Source organism: Rhinocladiella mackenziei, assembly GCF_000835555.1.
Source record: "Rhinocladiella mackenziei CBS 650.93 unplaced genomic scaffold supercont1.1, whole genome shotgun sequence".
NCBI classification, from domain to species: domain Eukaryota; kingdom Fungi; phylum Ascomycota; class Eurotiomycetes; order Chaetothyriales; family Herpotrichiellaceae; genus Rhinocladiella; species Rhinocladiella mackenziei.
Genome location: NW_013550604.1, coordinates 3,007,673 through 3,030,733, shown reverse-complemented (window position 1 = coordinate 3,030,733; position 23,061 = coordinate 3,007,673). Strand labels below are relative to the sequence as shown.

At 50.8% G+C, this 23,061-nt stretch overlaps 9 protein-coding genes across 9 annotated transcripts; 2 read left to right on the top strand and 7 right to left on the bottom strand.

Annotated features, from left to right (window-relative positions):
• Positions 1-487: 487 nt before the first annotated feature.
• Positions 488-1,768, bottom strand: Z518_01057 (uncharacterized protein; the record flags this gene model as incomplete). The annotated part of the gene is made up of 1 exon (XM_013421658.1): positions 488-1,768. One exon carries the CDS (start codon positions 1,766-1,768, stop codon positions 488-490), a length of 1,281 nt encoding a protein of 426 aa, XP_013277112.1.
• Positions 1,769-2,653: 885 nt separating this feature from the next.
• Positions 2,654-4,102, bottom strand: Z518_01056 (uncharacterized protein; the record flags this gene model as incomplete). Its single annotated transcript, XM_013421657.1, has 1 exon — positions 2,654-4,102. The coding sequence occupies one exon, from the start codon at positions 4,100-4,102 to the stop codon at positions 2,654-2,656; it is 1,449 nt and encodes a 482-aa protein (XP_013277111.1).
• A 468-nt stretch (positions 4,103-4,570) lies between these two features.
• On the bottom strand, positions 4,571-6,317 carry Z518_01055 (uncharacterized protein; the record flags this gene model as incomplete). Its single annotated transcript, XM_013421656.1, has 5 exons — positions 4,571-4,856; positions 4,975-5,472; positions 5,531-5,781; positions 5,840-5,935; positions 5,988-6,317. The coding sequence occupies 5 exons, from the start codon at positions 6,315-6,317 to the stop codon at positions 4,571-4,573; spliced, it is 1,461 nt and encodes a 486-aa protein (XP_013277110.1).
• A 1,240-nt stretch (positions 6,318-7,557) lies between these two features.
• Z518_01054 (uncharacterized protein) lies at positions 7,558-9,314 on the bottom strand (the record flags this gene model as incomplete). The annotated part of the gene is made up of 4 exons (XM_013421655.1): positions 7,558-8,533; positions 8,605-8,852; positions 8,918-9,106; positions 9,204-9,314. 4 exons carry the CDS (start codon positions 9,312-9,314, stop codon positions 7,558-7,560), a joined length of 1,524 nt encoding a protein of 507 aa, XP_013277109.1.
• A 721-nt stretch (positions 9,315-10,035) lies between these two features.
• Z518_01053 (uncharacterized protein) lies at positions 10,036-11,694 on the bottom strand (the record flags this gene model as incomplete). The annotated part of the gene is made up of 5 exons (XM_013421654.1): positions 10,036-10,942; positions 11,001-11,166; positions 11,217-11,385; positions 11,442-11,476; positions 11,535-11,694. 5 exons carry the CDS (start codon positions 11,692-11,694, stop codon positions 10,036-10,038), a joined length of 1,437 nt encoding a protein of 478 aa, XP_013277108.1.
• Positions 11,695-12,392: 698 nt separating this feature from the next.
• On the top strand, positions 12,393-14,424 carry Z518_01052 (uncharacterized protein; the record flags this gene model as incomplete). The annotated part of the gene is made up of 2 exons (XM_013421653.1): positions 12,393-12,785; positions 12,853-14,424. The coding sequence occupies 2 exons, from the start codon at positions 12,393-12,395 to the stop codon at positions 14,422-14,424; spliced, it is 1,965 nt and encodes a 654-aa protein (XP_013277107.1).
• A 184-nt stretch (positions 14,425-14,608) lies between these two features.
• Z518_01051 (uncharacterized protein) lies at positions 14,609-16,087 on the bottom strand (the record flags this gene model as incomplete). The annotated part of the gene is made up of 2 exons (XM_013421652.1): positions 14,609-15,617; positions 15,681-16,087. The coding sequence occupies 2 exons, from the start codon at positions 16,085-16,087 to the stop codon at positions 14,609-14,611; spliced, it is 1,416 nt and encodes a 471-aa protein (XP_013277106.1).
• Positions 16,088-16,877: 790 nt separating this feature from the next.
• Z518_01050 (uncharacterized protein) lies at positions 16,878-18,869 on the top strand (the record flags this gene model as incomplete). Its single annotated transcript, XM_013421651.1, has 1 exon — positions 16,878-18,869. One exon carries the CDS (start codon positions 16,878-16,880, stop codon positions 18,867-18,869), a length of 1,992 nt encoding a protein of 663 aa, XP_013277105.1.
• Positions 18,870-19,758: 889 nt separating this feature from the next.
• Positions 19,759-21,419, bottom strand: Z518_01049 (uncharacterized protein; the record flags this gene model as incomplete). The annotated part of the gene is made up of 2 exons (XM_013421650.1): positions 19,759-20,935; positions 21,028-21,419. 2 exons carry the CDS (start codon positions 21,417-21,419, stop codon positions 19,759-19,761), a joined length of 1,569 nt encoding a protein of 522 aa, XP_013277104.1.
• Between the last annotated feature and the right edge of the window lie 1,642 nt (positions 21,420-23,061).

Genomic DNA, 23,061 nt, shown 5'->3' with positions numbered 1-23,061 from the left:
GAGAAATTATTCAGACATCCCTGATTCCTGGTGCAGGTCTTGGGTTTCCCGTCGCAACTCTTTAATGGCAGTCTTGTTTACTGTCAGTATTGGACTCAACACAGCATAGGTCTAACTCACAGCGAGGGCCTCGGGATTGACTCCATTCTCAATGAGCGATACACAAAGAGACAATTGAGTTCTGTCTAATTGAGTGTTCTGCAACTCCGCGTTAGACGCAAACCTTCGTAGCTGGAGAGTAGTACCAGTAAGATAGAGATCTCTTCGAGGATATCAACGACTTCCCTGGCCTTTTCGCGCTTCGAATCTGTCGATGGCATCTTTACTGACAGAAAGTTTAAGATTGCGATGGTTTTTCACAAGGTTTGGATGATGACCGAAGAACGAGTTTGAAGCGCGTTAGGCTGCCAAGAGTCAGTCCACCCTTTTTGGGACGAGGGGTGAACCAGGTCACTTATATCTTATCTTCAACCTCATTGCTCTACGATCACACCATCTCAATCGTCAGCAGCGCCCACACCATGCCATTAGGCACTTCACACTTCATTATCCTCAATCTAGGATGTACCCCCTCAATCAGTCTCTCCCACTCCGACCGACTCCTCTCCTTCGCTCCGAATAAGCTGAACATATTTAGATCCGCGCCCCTCGCTAGCGCCTCGGCATGCATGGCGATCTCACCCGGCTTTGATGGCAACGCTCTGTCAACGATGAACAGTTTCGTGCCATACTTTTCCATCGCCGGCGTCAAAGTCTGCAAAATTCTGATACAGTCGGCGTCAGGCCAGTCGTGCAGGACGGACTTCACGAGGTAAGCCTTCGGGACCAGATCGCAAGGCTGCGGCGAGAAGAAGTCCTGGACTTGAAAGTTGATGCGGTCTTTCAGGTCAGCTGGGATCAGACGGTTCGCGACTGCTTCGTTTGACACCTGGTCTTGGACGGTGAAATGCACATTCGGGAATTTCTTGGCCATCGCGACGTCCACGTAGCCATTCCCTCCGCCGACGTCGACCACTGGCCCGGTTTCGAGGCTGGCCCAGTCGTATCCATGTGCCAGTTGTTTCATGAACAGACCTTGGACCGAGTTGGCGTAGCTTTCCATTGCGGCACTAAATGCGTCCATGCCAATCTCAGAGCCCAGCATGCTCCACACTTTGGAGTCCATCCCGTGAGCGAGCGTGAAGGGTACCTGCTGACGTTGGCTGTCTGTGCCAGCTGGTTCATCGCTCCACACCTCCAGGGACTCGGGAAACTTGGAAACGCTGCGAGCGAACAATTCGTGGGTAACGAGGCGGGTCCAGGGTGACAGCGAAGGCAGAGCTTCTGAGAAGGAGGTATGGGCAATCCGCCCGTCGTCCGTCATTCTAAAGAGCCTCATGGTGAATGCATATTTCATAAAGCGTTCCAGAAGTGGCTGATCAACCTTCAGCCGGGCAGAGAGCTCGGGAAAGGAGATCGAGCCCTGATGAGGAACGATCTCGGCGATATTGAAATGGTCCACCGTTCTCAGGACCCCGAGGTTGAGCCGTTCAATTCCGAGGATGGATTTGATGTGTTCCGTTGGCCCTCGGGCGAGGTCCAGCATTGCTTTGCTGGCGTCAATGAGGGCATCCCGGGTCTCGTAGATAGCTGGATCGGTCGGGTAGCCTTTGGGACCGCCGGCTTCAAAACTAGGCTGGGGAGCCGAGAGATCCTTCAGTTGCTGCTGGAGTTTTGTAGCGCTCTTGACGATCTGGTCGGCCAGATCTACAAGAGATGGCTCAGCCATGTTGTATGCTCACTGGGTGGGAGACGCAGATGCAACATCGAAAGAAAGAGAGGTTCAGCGATCTACGAATTTTAAGTAGAGCTAGGCAACGAGAGTAAGAAATGAATCACAGCATTTCAGCGCTCAGATACAGCACCTTTGATATCGTAATACAATAGAGTCAGCTGTCCAATCGGCCATTGGTTGACGCATCCCTTTCCTCGACATTGTGGAACGGCGCGCCTGAGGGTCCCCTTGCCAATGCTGCGAATCTTGGATTCTTCTGCGCCACTGTCACGCGAGGACTCCACAGCTGATGCTACACTGTTATATAGTTTCCACGAGTAACAGCAGTCCTGATAGTTGCTTTTCGCAACGAGGCTCTCTTGCCACGTCTATAAAGAGGTTCTCAGGAACGCACCAAGTTGATAGAAGATGGAGCATTCAACACATCTCAGGTTGCACCTCCATCTGACATCTACAGGACAAAGTACACGCGTAGATGAAGGCTGAGATGAGTGGGGATGTGCCAGTGAGCCGTGAGCAGGAATTCTTAGAGGCGCCGTGAAGGTGAGCATCTTCGGTTTAACCCTACCAACTCATCAGTTGGCCCGCTTCTCATCACAGGTAGCCTGTGATCACTTAGGTATAGTAGGGCCGAAAAGACGGGATACTTTTCACCAGGTGAAAGAACGAGAGATCACATGACCAAGACCCTTTCGTTGGTAAAGCTGAAGGTTCCTTGGAAATTTTTTTAGATCAAAGATCTGGGGTGTAGGTTTAAATCTAGATTCGTATTCTAGGTAGAGGACAAGGCTGAGAATGTCTCTGCAACGAACCCTCATCCCCTAATTGCTTGATGCTCCTAAATTCGAACAAATGACTTTTCCTTTTGATGATTCTTTCTCAAGTTAACGTGCTGTTACATTTCATGCCCACGACATTCTTTGCATTCACGCAGGTGCCATTGACAGACGCATTCGTTCCGGAATTGGCCAAATGCACGTTTTGGAACTCGATATTGGTACATGGCGCGGCGGCTGAACAATTCAAGGCCGCTCCAACCTTGCCGCTGACCGTTCCCGAAACGTCTGAGAAATGTAAATTTTCAAACTCCAGAGTGCTGGTGTCGCAATAGTGCGCTTGATCGGGAACCTTGAAATAGCACTTGTTGATATACACGGCTTGACTGACGTTGTGGGTGGTGAGGCCCGTGAAGCTGATATTGGAGACTCTGCCTGTGCCACCTCCACCACCTTGAGGAGGGACACCCTCTTCTTTCCCGACCCACGATTTGAAGTATGCCCCTCCGCCCACTGCGGCTCCACCGGTGCGCGGACTGACATCTTGAGAGACGGATATATTGGTCGCGGTCACATTGAAGATATAGTCCGGTGAATCGACGTATTGGCCGATGGAACCAAAGGCAATTCCTCCACCAGCGCATGTCATGTTGCTGATGACCACGTTCGTTGTGTTGCCCTTGAGAGCGAGACAGTCATCCCCGCCATGGAATTGCCAGTCCTTGACGAGCAGTTGGTCAACGCGCAAGGTGTCCAGGCCGTCAATATTAGTTTCGTAATTGGAGGAGTTGCCGTACGGGTCGGTGTTGGTGCCATTGATATATACCCTGCTCAGTTCCACGTTGTACGAATCCTGGACCCAGAAGGACCAGAACTGAGGCTGGCGTATGGAGAAGTTGGTCACAATAACATTGGACGAATTGTAGATGGAGAGGACAATGGGACGGCCAAATTGATTGGAGTGTCCGGCTGCATGGGTCATCCATGCTTGGCCGTTGCCGTCCACTCCGCCCCGCATCCAGCCTCCTCCATCGATCTCGAAGTCGTGGCCCTCGACGATCCAGCCGGTGGATTGATTCTGGAACTCCACGCGGAATGAATTGTCGATCCAGTAGACCAGGTCGGGGGTGAATGAGAGCGTCCCAAAGACCTCGAGGCGGGCATTCTCAAGCTTCATGTACATCCGACGAGAGATCGTGTACACATACGGGGCAGGCAGGGTGATGGTGCCATTGACACCGCACTTTTCCACCGCGGCGAGAATCTGAGAAGAGTCATCCTGACCCCAACCCAAGGGTGTTACCACGCATTTTGGGCCCTTTGGCGAAGGCGACAAGGGGAAAGCAATTTTAGCCGGAGCTTGTCCGAGGTATGGATAAGACGCATTTTTGTGGTAAGGGAGACTCGTCTCCGCCGAGTAGACGGAGGTCGTAGCAGCGTCGGGAAAGTAGATGGTGGGCGAGGCGCTGCTTAGGGCAATGGAGGCCAACAATGCAGGGATCAGTCCCCACTCACAGAGGAGAGTCAAGCTTTTTGGCATCGTCTTGGGCATGCCTGTTCTATACCAGAGAGCGGTCTGGGCGAGAATGCAATTCAAGTCGCAGTCACCGCGTGTCTGAGACTGGGATTGCATTGTACCAGAGGATCCTGAGGACCTAGACGCCATTTATACATTTTTTAATCCCGTTCATGCCAGCCATGCACGAAGGTATCATTGTGCAAATGTAGCGGGAAGGTGACCGTTATTAAGGTTCCAGACGAATAGAATATAAATGGTCAGCCCACGTGTACTGCGGAGGACTCCCTAGGGTGATGGACGATTTATACCAAAAATCCGGCATGTATCCTTTCTGTGCACTTTTTTACTAGGCGTGGTGGTAGGAAACAAACAACACCATTTTCGGGAGATGCCATGGTACCAACCCACGCCCTTTTTTTACACGTTTCCTGATGATGCGTATAATGGAAATTGACCGTCTCTCTAGTTGTTGGATGACAATGTGGCGGCTTATCTTCATGATCACAGCTTTGCGTCCTCGCCAGCCCAGACTCCGCCCTCCTTGTTCGCCTTGATTCTCAGTCGCCGGACTCTTTGAACCTCCTTCTCGGTGTCATCTGTTAGATACCATGTCCAGAGATTTGCGACCCAGCTTGCGCCTATCGAAGCGGCACAGATAATGAACGAGGTCTTGTAGCCATTGTGCGCAAAGCGAGATGGGAATAGTTGTGGTCCAATAGCACCACCCACCTGACCAATGCAAGACTGGAAGGCCAGGGTGAAGGCTGTACCGGTGGCACCCTTGAGACTAGCGGATCGCCCTTGCCAATGTCAGAGAAAACGATCTTCCTACGAGGTCGAATAGGTCACTCACAAGCCCAAAACGGTATGAAATAGACCGCGTAGAACATCGTGCCGAAACGCACGCAATATAGGTCGCTGTCCGGCTAACCTGGACAGCCAGGACAATGAAAAAGGCCAAGGCACCAGCACAAATAAACATGATAAAGACGGGTCGTGTGAGGTAGGCTCGACTGAGGAACCAGCCAGCAAATATGATGGATAGGACCGAGGCGGCCGCCGGCGGGATGTTCAGTAGTTGATTTCTGGGGAGACCGGTAAATCCAAGGCTGGTGGTGACCGTTGGCAGTTGCCACGAAAGGGCGTAACCTCCCAGATTCATCAAGATCTGTGCCAAACAGAAGGAATATGTCCGAGGATCTCGCAGAGAAGTGAGCACCTCAGCCTTGCGGAAGGCTGGTTCGTGCGTGCGTGGAGCGTTGGCTGTGAGTCGGAGCTCAAGATACTCCTGCTCTCGCAAGGTGAGCCATTTGGAGGATCGTTTGGATTTGGGGTAGTCAGGGAGAACGAGGAACACAACACCGGCGAACAAGATCGTGAATAAGCCTTCGAGAAGGTAGACCCTTCGTAGGTCATCAGCGTCCGAGGTCAGGAGCATGTGGACGTGTAATATCAACTCACCATTGCCAGGCGCTTAGCCCACTCAAACCATTCATATACGAGATACCATAAGCAATGATGGATCCCACTATGCCCGAGCAGTTCTGGAAGCCGAACATCCACATGATCGGCTTACCCATTTCGTCACTCCGGTACCAGCTGCACAATTGAGCCGCAAGGCCCGGGAATAGTCCTGCCTCCATCATTCCGAGGAAGAAACGAGCGGCATAGAGACCTTCCTTGTTGGTGACTGCGGCGTGACAAGCCAATACCTGTAATGAAAGTTCAGTGATGGGCATGTCGCCTAATAAACGCCAGCAAGACACTCACAAGGCCCCAAGACGCAATGATTCGAGACTGCCAGTGTCGAGGCGTCATCTTCTTCAGTAGAAGATTACTAGGAACTTCGAAGATGATGTAGCTGATCTATACAACCCGTCAGAATTTTTCTCCGCCTGAGACCAGAAGCTACACTCACAAAATAGATCGTTTGCACCCAGTTATATTGATCGGCGGTCATGCCCAGCTCAATCAAGATATTCCGAGGCTCCCCAACTTGCAAGACCTTGACACTGGCGGCGTTTGTGTAGTCGACATTTTTCAGCATGTACATGAGACCGATTATCAACAAGAATCGCTTGTCCACTTTTCTCATGATTCTGCGGTCTTCTTCTGCAGTGAATGAAGAGAGGAATGCCTCCCGGCTCTCTTCAGATATCGAAGACGAGGATGATCTTAGAACGGTCTCTTGAGGACTGAGTCCGGCCTCCACGACCTTGAACTCGGTACGTGAGCTCTCAACAGCCATGGTGGAAGCGAGATGTCTGCTCCCGTGGGAACGCAAGACCAAGTTCAAGACTTGAGACGTGTCCTTATTGTGAAAGAGAAAGACAGTTCGTTGAGTGGGGGCATGGTTGGACTCCTGAATTCTGGTAGTCTGCTTTTATTAGCTTGACGCAAACGCCGTCACATGTGTTACCTTGAATTTCGGCAAGTAAAGTTGCTTGAAGTCTCGAAGGCTTTCACTTAGGGCCGAAAAGGCCGTAGAATTTCCAGCGAATTAACACCAGATGGTATGGCTGCCCATGGGTTTGCGTGCTTTCTCAAAACTTTTGCTTCCGGCATCCATGTACAACCGCGTGCTAGACTATCGTTTTCTGGGGCAAGAATAATGGACCTGGTCCGAGGTAGGAACTCAACCAAGGTGGAGAAGGCCGATATTGTCGAGTCATGTTATCACGGAAGTCTCTTTCCTTCAGATTGCGTGCTTGATAGAGAGCAGCGATGATGGGGATGAAAGCCGTGGTTTCAGTCGAAACGAATTTGAAATGACAGTGTATTGCTTAATGGCGTGGATCTGTATTAACATACGGACACATCAACACCTGAGCATGCGTTTAGAGCAACGAAGACACTGGTGCTTACCCAAAGACTTGTCACGGCGATAATCCCGGTGGTCTCTTTTGTTGAAGAATCTGCAAGCACGTCATCGACCTGATTTTCACCAAGCACTCATGTTTCATGCGTCCCACGGTCGTGGGATTAGCACCGAAAGCAAAAAGCAGACCCGCCAACTTGGTAGCCAGGCTCTAGCGCTTATGGGTATTTTCCGCTGTGGTCCTTGTCAAGTGCAACTCTATTCGGATCAACCAAGAGACAGAGCAGGCCTGAGGAATTGAGTAGCACGTTCGGAAAGTGGTTCGCCCTGGTATTTGCCCACAACCGTTCTGGGTCTTAGCAGCACGAGGTGCGCGGTTGTGAGTATGCTCTTCGAAGAAACTGTATGGGATGAGAGGTGGAAGCAGATGATTGTCAACTCTCAGCTTCGTGATGAGAAGGTTCGATGTGGGTAAGAACACAGTCAAGTTATCGATAATACGCCAAGCTTCTTCACATAGAATACTCATTCTACAGCCACTGTCCTTTGCTTCATACCTTGGGAATTCATCATCTCAAAGACCAATTCTACACTTAGAAAGTTAAAATACGGGATAATATTGAGGCGTTGAGCATGCACTGTCCCAACCGAAACGCCTGACTGCAGTAGCTTATCGTTTGGCAGCCTCGACAGCTTCCCCTTTCCTCGTCTCAGCCTGGTCATTGCTCTCCTGCTTTTCTTCAACGGAATATGGAGGATCCTCTTTGTACACATCATATCGGTACTTTGCGCCTGCATGGTCATCTCTGATCCCTGCTTGACCTTTTCCATAAACTTTCTCACGCAAGGTAACTGGATCGCCCTCTTTTTTCTTAGGATACAATCCTCTGCGTCTCAGCTCTGGAATTAACAAGTCCACAACATCTTCGAACGTTCCCGGAGTGGTCACATAAGCGATGTTGAAGCCGTCCAGATCAGCCTCGTTGATCCATCTTTCCATTTCATCAGCCACTTTCTGCGGAGTTCCCACTGCAACAGGTCCCAGGCCGCCAATTGCCGCTTTCTCCGCCACAACTCTGGGTGTCCACCTTGGAACGTCGGGGCTTGTTGTCGTGAAGGCATCCAACATGCTTCTAACTTTGTGCGCCTCTTTTGAGTCTTCAGCGGTAATGTCCTGATCAATTGGAATCTTGGAGATATCAATACCAGTCCACCCCGAGAACAGCACTAATCCTCCAATGGTGGAGGCATACTTCTTTGCCTCTGTGAGCTTTTCTTGGGCTTCTTCTTCCGTGCACCCAATGATGGGGGTGAAGGTACCAACGAACTTAATGGATTGGGGGTCTCGTCCCTTGGCCTTGGAAAGTTGTCTGATCTTCTCAATTTTTGGCCTGAGCACTAAAGGACTGTGCGAGGATACAAATATCGCTTCCGCATGGGTGGCTGCGAACTCTGATCCGGCTGGTGAAGTACCCGCCTGGAAGAGGAATGGCGTCCTTTGAGGTGATGGATCAACAATGTGTCGAGCATCCAGATTCAAGTATTTGCCATGATGATGAATGGTGCGGACTTTGTCCGGGTCGATGTAGGTGTCTGTGTCAGGGTCTGGGGATAATGCGTCGTTCGCCCAAGACCCTTCCCACAGCCTGTTATGAAGGGGGGAAACAGTAAGCCATAATTCCACCTCAAACATATCGAAGTGGACGGAAGGACTAACTTGTATAAAACTCTCAGATACTCATCGGCTTGCAGGTATCTTTCATCGTGTTCGGTAGGATTCTCAATCCCAATTGCTTTGAAGGCGGTCTTCTTCCACCCCGTGACAATGTTCCAGCCGATACGTCCTTTGGTGAGATGATCAAGTGTGGAGAAGCGTTTTGCGAGAAGGAAGGGAGGTTCGAACGACGTCGACGCGGTGATACCAAAGGCGAGGTTCTTGGTCACTGCGGCCATTGCAGAGATGGGCTTGCAAAACCCAGTCGTCAGTTCGCTAGATCGAGGAATGGGCTTCTGCTGTCTCGATGACTTACAATGGTCGGATCTGTCATGGGCCATTGCGCAGCACGTCGAATGCAGTCGTCAAGGCTGTCTTGATAGGTATCATAGCCGCCATACGTGTCGGCCAGGAAGAGTGCATTGATGTCACCTCGCTCAAGAATCTTGGCTAATTCAATCCAATATTCAAGAGACCGCTTTGTCGCGGACTTGTCCTTGGGATTCTATCCATTTTGTTGTCAATTTGAGTTCGGTGACTTCTCATGAGTGCCGTGTTTCCATATCTGACCGACTGCTTCGAGATCACAGGACTCGTCTCACCTTCCACTGGCCCGGTGACAGATGTCCCACTGTGGACATGTCAAATGCATTGAGCAGGATGTGTTTTCGCACAGGCACGTGGTTGCCATTGGTCGCCTCTACAGAACCCATGTTGAAGCAAAATCAAGGTGCTGCCGAGAACAATTGGAACGATGGAAAGCACAAAAGCAGGCTCGCAGTCAGAAAATATTCAAAGGAAAGGAACCATGAGCGACAAGACGGGCTTGTTCGTGTTTTCCTTCCAATAGCGTATCGAACATACCATCATATGAAAGAAGACCTCAAAGCTCCCATCGTTTCCGCCGACTCCACCAATGTGGACAATTCTTCACCAAAAAATAAGTGTGGTGAACACGATGGCCAGTGATAACCGGCACCATATCCGAAATCTCAAATGCACGTTCAATCCATCAGGAGTTGTCCTTGTGGGGGTGTATGGCGTGATTTTAGCCCCAAGCGCTCTGGTACATCTGCAGAGTTGGTCTGGTCCTTGGGATCCATATGTCGCAATATGATAGAAACCCAAAAAAGGAGGGGGGAGGGAAGTAAGCTTGACTGGAGAGGAAATCAAACTGTAATTTTGGGCATGAGGTCTGTCTTTACATTCCTGATTGCGCGCCGTGGGATGTAATTTCTGTCGTGAATTGTACCATGACACCCATATAGGGAACATTGCAACGCTTCCTACCAATTTAATTATCAGACATTTTGTCCTAGGTGGTGGATCCTAAGGCACGTTGACATTGGACGCTGTCTTGTTGTAAATTCTAGATTGGACATTGTAATCTCTGGATGCGATATCGCTGAACCGCCACACGTTGCCCCTGCACATTCAGGGATGTAGGGCCTTCACTTCCTGGGCCGGTTGAGGAGAATCGTTAGAGGCGTTACTTTGGCAGTAGCCCTCCTCAGTTCGTTCCACCAGACTCCTGGAGCTCATTAGCTGGCGTTCAAAGGAAATCGATGCAGAACCACCATACTCTTGTCGCTTATTGTACCAGGAAATCAGGTGTGATAAAATGATCAAGCAAACAGCATTGGCAAGAACGAATGGATATCCCTTGGTAAATCTTGGTGCTTCGACCGTCTTGAAGACCAGCAGCGGAGTCCACGCCGTCGTCGACTGTGCCACGGTGTTGATGAGAACCAGGGTAAAGTATCGTTCGGCAGGAGAATATCGCAATTGGCTATTGACCCAGCCATAGAGCACACTTGACATGGCAACAGCCGAGTATGTCGTCATGAAGGCGAACCATATCGCCGATTCAGGAACAAACCATATGATGAGTATGATCAGACCGATGCTGTTCCAGATATGAGCGGCTGTTATTGCCCACGCAGGGCCCCAGAGAAGATCAGACAAAAAACAGATGAAAAGGACATAGAAGATTCCTAAAGCAGGGGAGATAGATCCCAACTGGTTGAGGCGACCTGCTGAGTATCGCTCCAGACTCTTGAGCCACAATAGGTATCCTCCAGTGGATGTATTGATGCTGCCGTCCCAGAAGAAAATGTCCAGCAATATAAAAGCCCAGACACGCCAGTTTGTTGCTACCTTCTTCAGCGTCCGGGGAGTAAACTTTCCGGATGTGGCATGTCCAGCACGATGTAGTCGCTCTTTCGCCAGTTGGACCTCGTGATCCTTCAGAAGCAACCGGTTTGGCATATCCGGAGTTCCGGGAAGCAAGAAGTATCCTATCAGGCCAATCGGGATTGTGATGATGGCACAGATGATATACCTCCAAGAATCAGATCAAAGAACCGAAACCTCGAAGGTGTCCACTCGAAAGTACTTACATCCAACGCCATCCAGCAAGGCCATTCACGTCATCCAGTTGTTCAGACGCGGCAGACTGAATCAATGCCGCCGTCAAAGTTCCAAGCGTCAGTCCAACGTAGAAGAAGCCTCCGCGACGAGCGATTTCGTCTCCGCGATACCAAGAACCGAAAATGTAGTGAACGGCTGGGAAGAAAGCAGCCTAAAATGTCGATATGCCATAAGCTCGGAGAAACCTTGGGTTCGATATTGCAACAATGTGAAGATCCCCCATGCCACGTCAAGGAAGGATATGAGCCAGAACATGGGAACTCTGGTGAAGAGAAACATGAACGGAATCTGTCCCAGGACAGCCCCCAAAATGTACATTGTTTGAAGTTGAACCAACTGATTCCTATTGAAGCCCTGGAATGTAATCTGGTATTGGATTATCGAGCCGTGTAATAGGGTACATAACTTACGAGATGTTCCTTGAGGCCTGCCACGTAGGCATTGTCTGGAAGCCAATCAGCAAACCGTCATCTATGGTCGCTGAAGGGGAACTTGCGACATACTGATGTTTGCCTGGTCAATATACTTGACCCAATAAGCAAGACACACATAAGGAACGATCAATAAGTCAAGTTTGACAATAAGCTTCCGTTCCTCTTTGGTGTCTTCCGACGAAAACCAGCGAATTTGGTACCACCTGCGAGCTCGGTCGTTCTTCGCCATATTCACGGATCTTCCAAGTCACCTTTTTCAACTTGGAAAAGCCCATACTCATCCACTGGACATACCATTCCGTATAATACTTCAAAATTTGCTGGACTTGGTGCGTGACGAGCATATCGCCGGTCTCTTGGAGTCTACGACATCCTTGGATAGAATGACGAATAAGTTGAGGAAGAAACTCAAATCGCCATCAACTCTCAACTGCCCGCTGTGGGATCGTCGCCGAGAGAGTTCTAGACTGTCTTGTACAGGCAAGGGTTTGCAGAGAATCCTTTGACTGTTGCATGCACGCTGCTTGGGTGCGTTTTCCTCCACACAATGATTCACGCAATGTCATTTTAGGACGGTAATGTCATGTAAAGAATCTGTGAAAGAATCTCATGCAATACAGGGAGTGCAAGAAGAGGTTGAAATGCCTGGAAGTGAAATCTTTGAAACGGCACTATACACAGCTGGTTACTTACCTAAGTAGGTATACAGACGATGGTGTCAATTAGTGGGTCTCGTTCGTAATGGAAGGGAAACTTTTGAGAATCGGGTATCTCCTTTCCAAAGAACGACGGGACCTTTCACATAGTCCATGAAGTCATGCATGCAGAGACTTCCCAAAATCTAAATACAGTCCGAGTTGAATGGTATTGTTTCATGGGAATCAGGGCGAAGAAAACGCTTACCCAAACGAAATGACCGCAGTCGACATGATTGATCCCTTGCAGCATAGGGATGTCAGCGACCCAAGCATTGAGAATAGTGAATACAAGACCGAGCCACTGTCGCCGTCAACACTGAAGGCAGCAGTTGTTGTGTCTGAAAAAGAGGAGGACATTTCTCCCCCGGTCACCAATATCTCTCCGGCAATCGAGCAAACTCCACCTGTCCAGCAAACGCGGCCTAACGGTAGAGCTGGCAACGAGCTACACGAAGCATATCCCAAGTCTGACTTGGAACTTCTTGACCACCATATCGACGATGTTAGGAGTTTAAGGGTCGTGGTAATCGGTGCAGGGTTGTCTGGCATCCTAGCCGGTATTCTGCTGCCTGTGAAAGTGCCCAAGATTCAATTGACTATTCTTGAAAAGAATGATGAAGTGGTCAGTCATTGACCGATTTGCTAGAAAGTGGCCTATGATCACCGGATTGACCAATTTCTCTCTACAGGGTGGTACTTGGTTAGAGAATGTCTACCCAGGAGTGAGATGCGACATCCCGGCGCACGTATATCAGGCTACTTTCACGCCAAATACGCAATGGTCTCAGCAATTTGCAGAGGGCCACGAAATCCGTGATTACTGGAAGGCGCAGGCTCGCAAATACGATGTGTACAAGTATATCCAATTCGCACGCCGTGTGAAGGATGTCAGTTGGAGCGATGAGAATTCGGAGTGGACCATCACTGGAGTCAACCCTAAGGATGATCAGCCTTTTGAAGAAAATGCAGACTTCGTTTTACCGGCCATAGGTCGTTTCAACGACTGGAGACTGCCCAACTATCCTGGTGTGTCTGAGTATAAAGGCCATCTGTGCCATACCTCACATTGGGATCCCTCGTTCGACGCAACAGGCAAGACGGTCGCCATCATCGGTAATGGAGCAAGTGGCATCCAGGTTCTTCCCAACTTGCAACCGATTGCGAAACACATCGACCACTACGCTCGGTGTAAGACGTGGATCGCGGCATCATGGGCCGGTGACGAACGAACTTTCGAGCCTCAATGGTATTCGGAAGAACAGAAGCGAGAACTGCTTGACCCGGGGAAATATCTCGAGTTTCGAAAACAAATCGAAGGGAAGTATTGGCATCGATTTGCCTCAACATTTCGAGGGGCGGAAGCGAACACAGCAATGCGAGACCGCTTTATCGAGATCATGTCTCAGCGCCTTGTGAAAAAGCCTGAGCTCATCAACAGCCTGATTCCAGACTTCAACCCGAACTGTCGTCGCCTTACACCGGGACCGGGTTATCTAGAAGCACTCACAGCCGACAACGTCACTCTGATCCAGGATCATATCAAACGATTCACTGAAACCGGGATTGAGACGGTCGACGGCCAGCATCGTGTGGTGGACGCCATTATCTGCGCCACCGGCGCCGCGGTCGACATGGTTCCTCCATTCAGCGTCCGAGCACGAGGAATCGACCTTCAAGACGCATGGAAACCACTTTCTGAAAACCAGAAGGCCGATTTGACCCACTTCGGATGGCCATACACTTATCTTGGGCTTGCCGTACCTAACGTACCAAATCTTCTCTTGATCCACGGGCCTCACGGCACCGGTCCGTCCGGCACTGTTCCACATAGTGTCGAAGTACAGGTGACGTACTACGCCAAAGTTCTGCGCAAAGCGTCTTCGCAAGGTATCAAGGCGATGTGGCCGTCCAAACGGGCGGCGGACGACTTCGTCGCGTACGCCGACGCATTCTTCCCCAAGACCGTGCTGACGGATAACTGCCGCTCGTGGGCCAACGGAGGCAAACCTGGGGGGAGAATCCACGGTATATGGCCCGGTAGCGCCGGCCATGTCACGCTGGTTCGTAAAGAACCAAGATGGGAGGACTGGGAGTATGAGTACTTACACGAGAGTGGGAACAGGTTTGCACATTGGTTGGGGAATGGATGGACTCTGAAGGAGCGAGATGAAAGTCAAGACATGACGCCGTACTTGAAGCTTGAGGGGACGGCGGATTTGAAGGCGATACATGAGGAGTGGTGGGAATGGACAGAGAGCTGATTTCCAGGTCATATGAAGAGTGCATAGAATAGATAAGATCTTCGTGTTGCGAAATTCACACACGATGGAAAATGACCAATTATGGAATTTGACCAATCGGGGTTTCATTTCTTGCTTCGTATTCTGAGGGAAATCCCCAATCAATCTTCAAACGCCACCAGTGGTTCACTCTGTCGGGTATACTTTAAGGAACCCGCACCACCATTCGTCCGCCACTGACTTCTCCCCTTCTCATACGATCTAAAGCCGCATTGACCGACCCAAATCCCTCTCCAACACCTAATACCGTGGGTGGGACCAGGAGTCTTCGTGACAGCAGCCGTTCAAGCCAAAGCATCAGAGTCTCTCCTACTTCCGGTACCTCGTGGAATACTTTAATCGGGACAGTGTGGAATTGGGTGTTCGTGGGCGGCGATATCTTAGGCAATCCTGTCAGACCTGTTAGGTGCGCAGAAGGCGACTTGGTATTAGCTCCGCCCTCGACAGGTGAAGGATGTTGCTGTAGACAATGCAGCAGACGTCCAGCCGTTTCGCGTCCCACTGTATCCACGGCAAAGCGAAGGCGGTTATTCGTCGCTGATCTGACGATTTCAATGGCGCGTTCATGGTTGTGGTTGTCGACCAAGATGTCGGATCTCGTGATGGAGGCGGCCGACATCTTGAGGGCATGTTTCCGATGATCAAGGATGCTGATGGTTCGAATTCCAAGAAGGCGCGCGATTTGGTTCAGCATGAAAGCGCTGGTGGAAGAGCCTCCCCATATAGCAAGCCAATCCCCCTTCTTGGCTCGCTCAGCCTTGTCGATCCCTGTCAAGCACTCGGATCTGATGTCCTCTGGGAGCCGGGAGGGATCAAGTTGTCTGACTATGGAGAGCAAGTCAGGTCCATGGGCGACGCCGGAAAAGTCCAAGCCTGTACAGATACCCAGGCAAATGGCTGCGGCGACGAAAGCAACCCCCAGAGCAGATCCCGATTCGGCGGGAATGTTGGGCGGGAGCCTGGCAGCGTTGAAGTCGGTCACCACGACATATTCCTGATAAGCGGCCTTGCGAAGGTCTCTGTAGTCGGTGGCGACGACAATGACCAGATCACCGGGTTTGAAGCGTGATTTCCGCCGAGGACGTATGGCGACCTCTCCTACCAACTCCCGTCCCGAGATGTAAGGGAGTTCTGGAATGCCGAAATTGAAATCCCTATATTATGAAAAATATCAGACTCCCATAGCATCCCCACGAAAGTTTGCGACAGGTTCTTACGGTGCTTTCCAATCGATTGGATTCAGGCCGATGAATCGGTTCCGGACAAGGATTTCTCGGTCATCCAAAAGCATAGGCGTAGGGTGACCCGAAACTTCGGTATATGGCTGTTTGGGGCCATGGAGGAGGAGCACCCGCTGATGCGTGGCGACGCTGGACAATGAGGACGATGATCTTGATGATGACTTGGACGACGACTTTTCAGGATCCCGAACCAGAGCTGAGACAGCAATGTCCGTCGATCGATTAGCTGGTCCCCAAAGGCTCAAGAACTGCAGAAAACCCATGGATGATGTTGCGAAGAGATAACCACAGGGTACAATGCCAGATTTCCAGAACCAACGTCCCGAGTAGTCGAGCCACCTTCCCTTGCCGACAGAAATTGAATCATAATAGCCGGTGCTCATGGGACCTCTGGTCAACAGTATTGACGTGCAGTATTGTAATGACAATGAATGCGGACTTTTGCACATATGGATGAGTAAAGATCCACCCTCCCTCCTCGACCGCGTACCGAGTTTCATATGCAGGATTCTGCACTAGCGGGACCAGCCCACGCATTTTGGGGAGCGTTATCTATGATGTGCTCAGGAGTCGGAATTGCACAAGAGTGGATTTCAGTAATCAGACATGGAGCAGCATGGAGCCTCTATCTGAATCCCACACTGGGGGAAGCTCCGACCCACGTGGGAGAGTTTTCTCGAGCCGGAAAGAACAGTATAGTTTAGCAAGAGCAGAATATTCTTGCAATATTTCGATGTGGCAGGACGAGGACAACTGGTCCATTGCGTGCTCCTGGGCCCAATGGCGTGATAGCATCGGTTCCGCGAACTCGTCCAACCTCAAGCATCATAGAATATACATCTAGAGGACTTTGGAGAATCACAAACGATACGTATACGCGCCTCCATCGTTTCTCATTCGACATTGGGGTGAGAGAACACAGACTCTCGTCAAAGTAGACATGTCATAAGCCGTCGGGCGAGGCTGGCAATGCCAAGACCAATGGCTTGGCAGCGGAAATAAATTGCTAAGAATTTTTGGTCCGCAGCGCCACCAAGTCAGATCGCTTTACAAATGACGTCTGTGTAGCCCTCCAATGTTCTCTGCACACCCTAACAAGAGTGACCGAGACTCTCACAGCATCACCCCCTGGACGATAGCCTCCGACATTGATACGTTTCCTCTGTCGCCAAAATGGTCCTGCCGAAGAGCAAAACGAGCGTTGGGCTGGGCAATAGTTTGATGAACGATCGATTTGGCAAGGGCAAAGGTGCAGACAGGAAAAAAGTCTCCCAACAAGGCGTGGTTCGAACAGATCGTACGACCGGACAAAGCTACGTTACGAACGCGGCAAAGGAGGCGTCGTGGGTGAAAATGCGCAGCGTGACAGAACAAGGAGCTCTCGATGAGTTCCTCTCGACGGCGGAATTGGCTGGCACCGATTTCACTGCAGAGAAGATGAATAATGTCAAGATTATCCATTCCGACCAGAGAAATCCATACCTGTTGAGCGCAGCGGAGGAAAGGGGAGCCAGGAGAAAACATGCCCAAAACAGAGAAAGATTAACGGTGCCGAGGAGACCCCCGTGGGATGAGACCACGACTCCCCAGCAATTGGATGAACGAGAAAAGGCCAGTCTGTTAGATTGGAGACGAGGGCTTGCGGAGCTCCAAGAGAATGATGATCTTCTTATGACGCCATTTGAGCGCAATATTGAAGTCTGGCGACAACTCTGGCGAGTCATTGAGAGATCAGACCTGGTGGTTCAGATTGTCGATGCCCGAAATCCGTTACTCTTCCGCAGCGAAGACTTGGAGAAATATGTGAAGGAAGTTGATCCCCAGAAGCGAAATTTACTCCTCGTCAACAAGGCCGATATGATGACGGAAGAGCAACGACGCCAATGGGCCGACTATTTTCATGAGCAAGGAATTAACTTCAAGTTCTTCTCCGCCCATCTAGCGAAGGAAATGAACGAGGATCGAGACACCACTGAACAATGGGACGAACGGCAGCTCCAACAACAGATAGATAGGAATATGCCGCAGAAGATTTTGGTCCAAACCGTTCAAGATCTCAATCTCAAGGAAACCGAGGAAGAGGAATGGTCGGACAAGGACGATGAGGAAGGCGAGGACGATGGATCTGAAGAGTCCGAAGTCGAGGAAACGGATCCCTCCGCAGAACGTACACGAATATTGACAGTGGACGAATTGGAAGCTTTGTTTTTAGAAAATATCCCAGGGGACCGCGCCACCGATCACAAAACAACAATCGGTCTAGTTGGATATCCGAACGTGGGAAAATCTTCAACAATCAATGCACTCATTGGCGCCAAAAAAGTGAGTGTTTCATCAACGCCCGGAAAAACGAAACATTTCCAAACGATTCATCTCTCCGACCGAGTGATGCTTTGTGATTGCCCGGGTCTGGTCTTTCCCAACTTTGCCACCACCAAGGCCGAGCTGGTGTGCAACGGTGTCTTGCCGATCGACCAATTGAGAGAGTATACTGGTCCTGCGGGACTTGTGGCCCAGAGGATACCGCAAGCATTCCTGGAGAATGTATATGGCATGAAGATCATAACGAGGCCCGTCGAAGAAGGTGGTACCGGAGTCCCGACTGCCTCTGAGATGCTGAGAGCTTACGCAAAGGCACGTGGATTTGCGACGACGGGACATGGCCAACCAGACGAGTCCAGGGCAGCCAGATACATATTAAAGGATTATGTCAATGGCAAACTTCTCTACTGCCATCCTCCTCCTCGCGATCCTGAAATCGACGGTGCCGAATTCAATGAAGCACTCTACGATTTTGCCCATCTTCCTGCAAAACGACAAGCCTGGCTGATTGCTCACAACGACGAGTTAGCGCCCGATGCCGAGACGGAATCCCAAGTATCGGTCCCCTCAAGACCCCCAGAGACTGGAGAAAGGTCGAGGCAACTTGACAAACGGTTCTTTGGTCCGGGGTCGGGGAATGCCGGTCATCTTAAAATGCCTTTCAATCATCAGTACACGGAGCAGGGACGGCAACCAAAGCAAATGACGGGACGCAAAGCTAGAGCCATGGTGGCCCTAGAGAAAGACGTTGATCCCTCGGCGCTGAGAATGAACAGCAAAAAGCATTTCAAGGGCGCTAGGAGGAAAGCTAGAGCTGCGAGGGCCGCCAATGATGATGACTGAATGACGGTATGATTGTGCCTTTCAGTGTGGGAAGATTCGGCAACGACTGAGGAAGCTCACCGAAATACGGGCTCAATCATAACCACATCCACTCGACCGGGAGGTTTCACGCTTCACGTGGAATGTATATTATTGTAACTATGAATTCCAAAGAACGCTTCAACCTGGAGTGTTCTCCAGCCCCGACTTGGACGCAATTTTCCACCATCGCACCATCCCTTGCCACATGTTCCGTTAATTTTGCTCTCGAAGCTGTTGTGACGGAACTCTCGTGACCCAGCTTACTCCAACTAATATTTTGTGACCATGACCTCCAAGGGACAATATATGCAAGGAAACATTGAAAGCACAAAAAGCCAAAGCACAGCGTTCAGATCAGAATTTTCTGCGCCGTCCAGGTCATTTCCCTCCTCATCCTCGCTCGAAAGGCAATGAAGAATTTCTTGTCGTTCACCTTTGGATACGGTGTATCGGGCACATCACGGCCCAGGAACTTGCACAGATCCCCCCATCCATGCAAACTTGAACCTATGGAATTCATCTGGTTGGTACCCCTCCAAATCCCTGGGATAATGCTCCTCGTACGCAGTTTGTATGTCCTCAGTGTTGGCTATACTGATATCATCAGGTCGACGAGGGATAGCATGGTCCAGCGAGCTCTGAATCAGCCCAAAGAACAAATTTCCACCGTTGTCAGGATATGACATGTCCAACCGTCTTCCCTCCATCAATGTCATACGTATCATCAACATGTCTCTCTGTCAGGATGCCTTGGGCCTCTGGAGATGGCTTGATGAGCTCCCTCCCCAAAAAGAAGACATGGTAACGTCCAACGCGGTATGCCCACGGTCCTTGCCATGACCGTGGTCTCGTCGATGTCCATCACAATCTAAACCACGATCGCAATCGAACTCCTCCTTCTTCTCGTCGCCCTGTCTGCACCGAGCAACGGCGTCCGATCATCCACCTCCTCGACCTCCGGTTCCTCACTTCCCCCTCCATCTTCATCTTTGATCTCCTGGCCAAAAACAGCAGACATCTCCTTCCCCAACGCCACACCTCTCGTCTCCGGCACAAGAGCCCAACAAAACAAAAGTCCCAGCAAATTCGACGCTCCGAAGATGAAAAACGTCCAAGGCCCCACGCTCGCGAGCAAAATGGGTGTGATCGCCGCGACCACAATTTGAAACAGCCACTGCGTACACGTGGTAACCGCACAGCATGCCTCGTTGATATAGCCGGGGAAAATCTCACTGCATACGTTCCATGCGATGGGGCCAATGGAAACGCCGAACGACAGGGAGAAAATGTACACGCTCAGAACACTGAGGATGCTGTTTGGAGTGATGTGGACTTGGGGGATGGACGATAACGGACTGGATTCCGCGGCGCAGAAGCCGAGGATGAACATGCAGATTGCACAGGTACCCATGCCGGCAATCAACCAGAAGCGATTGCCGTAAATGCGCACGCAGAGGAACATGAAGACGGCGGCGGAGATGAGTTTCACGGCACCAAAAATTCCGGTCAAAAATAAGGAGGACGAGACCGTGTTGAAGCCCGCTGTCATGAAAATTAGGGCGACATAGTAATTCAGCGCGTTCATGCCACTTGTATTTTGGACAATGAACAATCCCACACCAACCAGAAGGCGTGTGCGGATCGGTTCGGTGAAGGCTTCATGGAGGAAGTTCCAGTGGCGGATCGCCTGTCGACGCGCTCCCGCCAGGACGCGGAGATACAGAGCCTTCGCCTCGCGGGCGACGGAGGGGTCGGTGGTCGGGAGGCCGCGGAGCCAGGCAAGGGATTCCGATACGGCGTCCAGGTTCTTTGTGCTCGCGAGGTAAGGTGGGGTTTCTTTCAGGTAGAGTGTGCCGAAGAGCAGGATTGCTCCGGGCACCAGTTGGACGGCGACGGGAATTTGCCATTGGAGATCTGAAGTCTCGGGGACAGCAGCATTGGCCGCATACGAGCCCCAAAAGCCGAGTAATGCGCTGCTTTGGATCATGACTTGATAGCCGGACATGAGCATGCCTCTGTCGGCCGGGGGGGAGATTTCGGAGATGCTAATACGCGTCAGTGAGCGTATCCAATTTATCATATAAATGTACGATTTGATATATATAATCGGTGATTTTTTGGGGAATGCGGTGCTTACTAAATTGGCGAAACCAACGTTCCCGCACCAACGCCAGACCCATTCAATAGCCTGCCGACTTCGAACAGTCCGAGTGAAGAGCCAGCATTAATGACCTGCAACGCCGTGCCTGCCACGTACAAGGCTGCACTAAACGTAAGGCACATTTTACGCCCGTACCGTGCGCAGATGGGGATGCCCATCGGCACACCGAACAGGGCGCCGGTGATCCATGAGGAGACGACGAGAGATTGGGCCCGTGCGAGGTCGACATCCGGCAAGGCGTCGAGATGGAAATGTCGGAGGAATGAGGGCAGGACGAGGATCCCGCCTACGAAGCCGACTGAGTATCCGAACAAGGCACCCGTCATGGCCGCGACGGCCGAGGCGATGTAGACCTTCGCTTTGGACATGATAACAAGATACTCATCTCAATCGCTCACGAGGAGAGAAAATGCTATGAACAAAGGAAACGGAAGTGAAAGTCAATGGAAAAGGGAAGAAAAAAGGGGAAGCTGCGTGAAGTCTAAGGTGATGGAGGGGGAGAAAAGGGAGGAGGTCAGCCCATTGATATGATATACCGTATCAAGACCCGTGGATCCGACGTGTCGATGTGTGTCTGGCGGCCGGACCCAGCCAGCCCAATACACTGGGAGTAACCTGGTTGTCGATCGGATGAGAATCCTATCACATATTGCTAGAAATGCCATCCAGTGTAGAGGGTGTATGGAGACTGACGCGGGGAAAGAGGTGAGGGATCTTCGTCTTCCCTCGTTTTGGCGTGGGCGTAGAGTGGGTAAGTGGTGAAGTGGCCAGTCAATTGAGAGCCCGAATTTGGGACACGTCGAGAAGATCAAAGAACCCATTGATTTTTCCAGGTGATGGAAATCGGCGCTCCAGTACGGAAAAGCTTTTTTCCGGGAAAATCCACGTGCATCAAACGCTGGTATGGGAGTTTTCCCAAGATCTCGCTAACACTCAAGCTCATACATTCTCCTCACGCCGCTACAACATGTAGCACAGACTTCGTGCCAACAGGTGGGACCAGATATGAAAATGAGCTATATCACGGAAGAACTCGGCTTCGACAGTGGATTCAACTACAAGAAGGAGTCGCCCTCGTCCACTCTCGCGAGCCTCGCTCCCAAGAGATGGACATCTACTTCGACAACATGGGCGCGGCGCACATTGACGCTGCGATTTCCGCCATGAATCCCCTTCGGTCGCGTGATTACGTGCGGCATGATCGCCGAATATAACAGCAAGAGCGACCAGGAAGCCTAGGAGTATCTGGGACTTGTCCAGATTGTAGGGAAGCGGTTGACAGTCCGCAGGTGCATAGTCGAGGGGAATAAAGACTTTGGGCCGAAGTGGCGGGAAGAGTATTAAAGAGAATGTGCTAAGTGGCTAAAGGAAGGGAAGTTGAAGGCCAAGTTGCATGAGTGGAGAGTGCCGGAAGCAGCTGAAGGGTTCGTTGATATGTTCAAGGGTGAGAATTTGGACAAGGCCATCCAGAAAGTGTCATAAATCAATTCTCCAGTGACGGAAGCCATTCAGATTGCCTTGTCTTCATATGCATACCCGTTGCTAGCCCAGTTTCGATTTATTGTAACCTTTTGGGGTGTCCTCTTAAGCAGGAATGACGAGGCTGTGCTGGATTGAGACGACCGCGGTCGATTCCCCAACCACCAGCGACGCGGGAAGCAGCTGCGCCAGAAGGGAGGGTCGTCGTCGTTCTTACTCATCGTTGAATCCGGTGACGCTGCTGCTATCACGATGCCCGACGTGGGGGGGTTGGCTGGATCGGAAGCAGTGCTACTCTTCTTCAAGCTTGAGTCTTTCCCGAATTTTCGCGCGAAACTCAGCTTCATATCGCACTCGTGTTATTGAAAACAACAACTCTGTTCGTCAGCTCGCTTTGGGAGAGTCTTGATTCTTGGGAAACCTCTCTTCTCCACACCCTTTTCTTTTCTCAGCCTTGCGTACTTCCGAAAATGCTACTTTGCTTGTCGCCGACTTTTTTTTTTTTTTTTTTTTACCACAATGTCTGGTAGC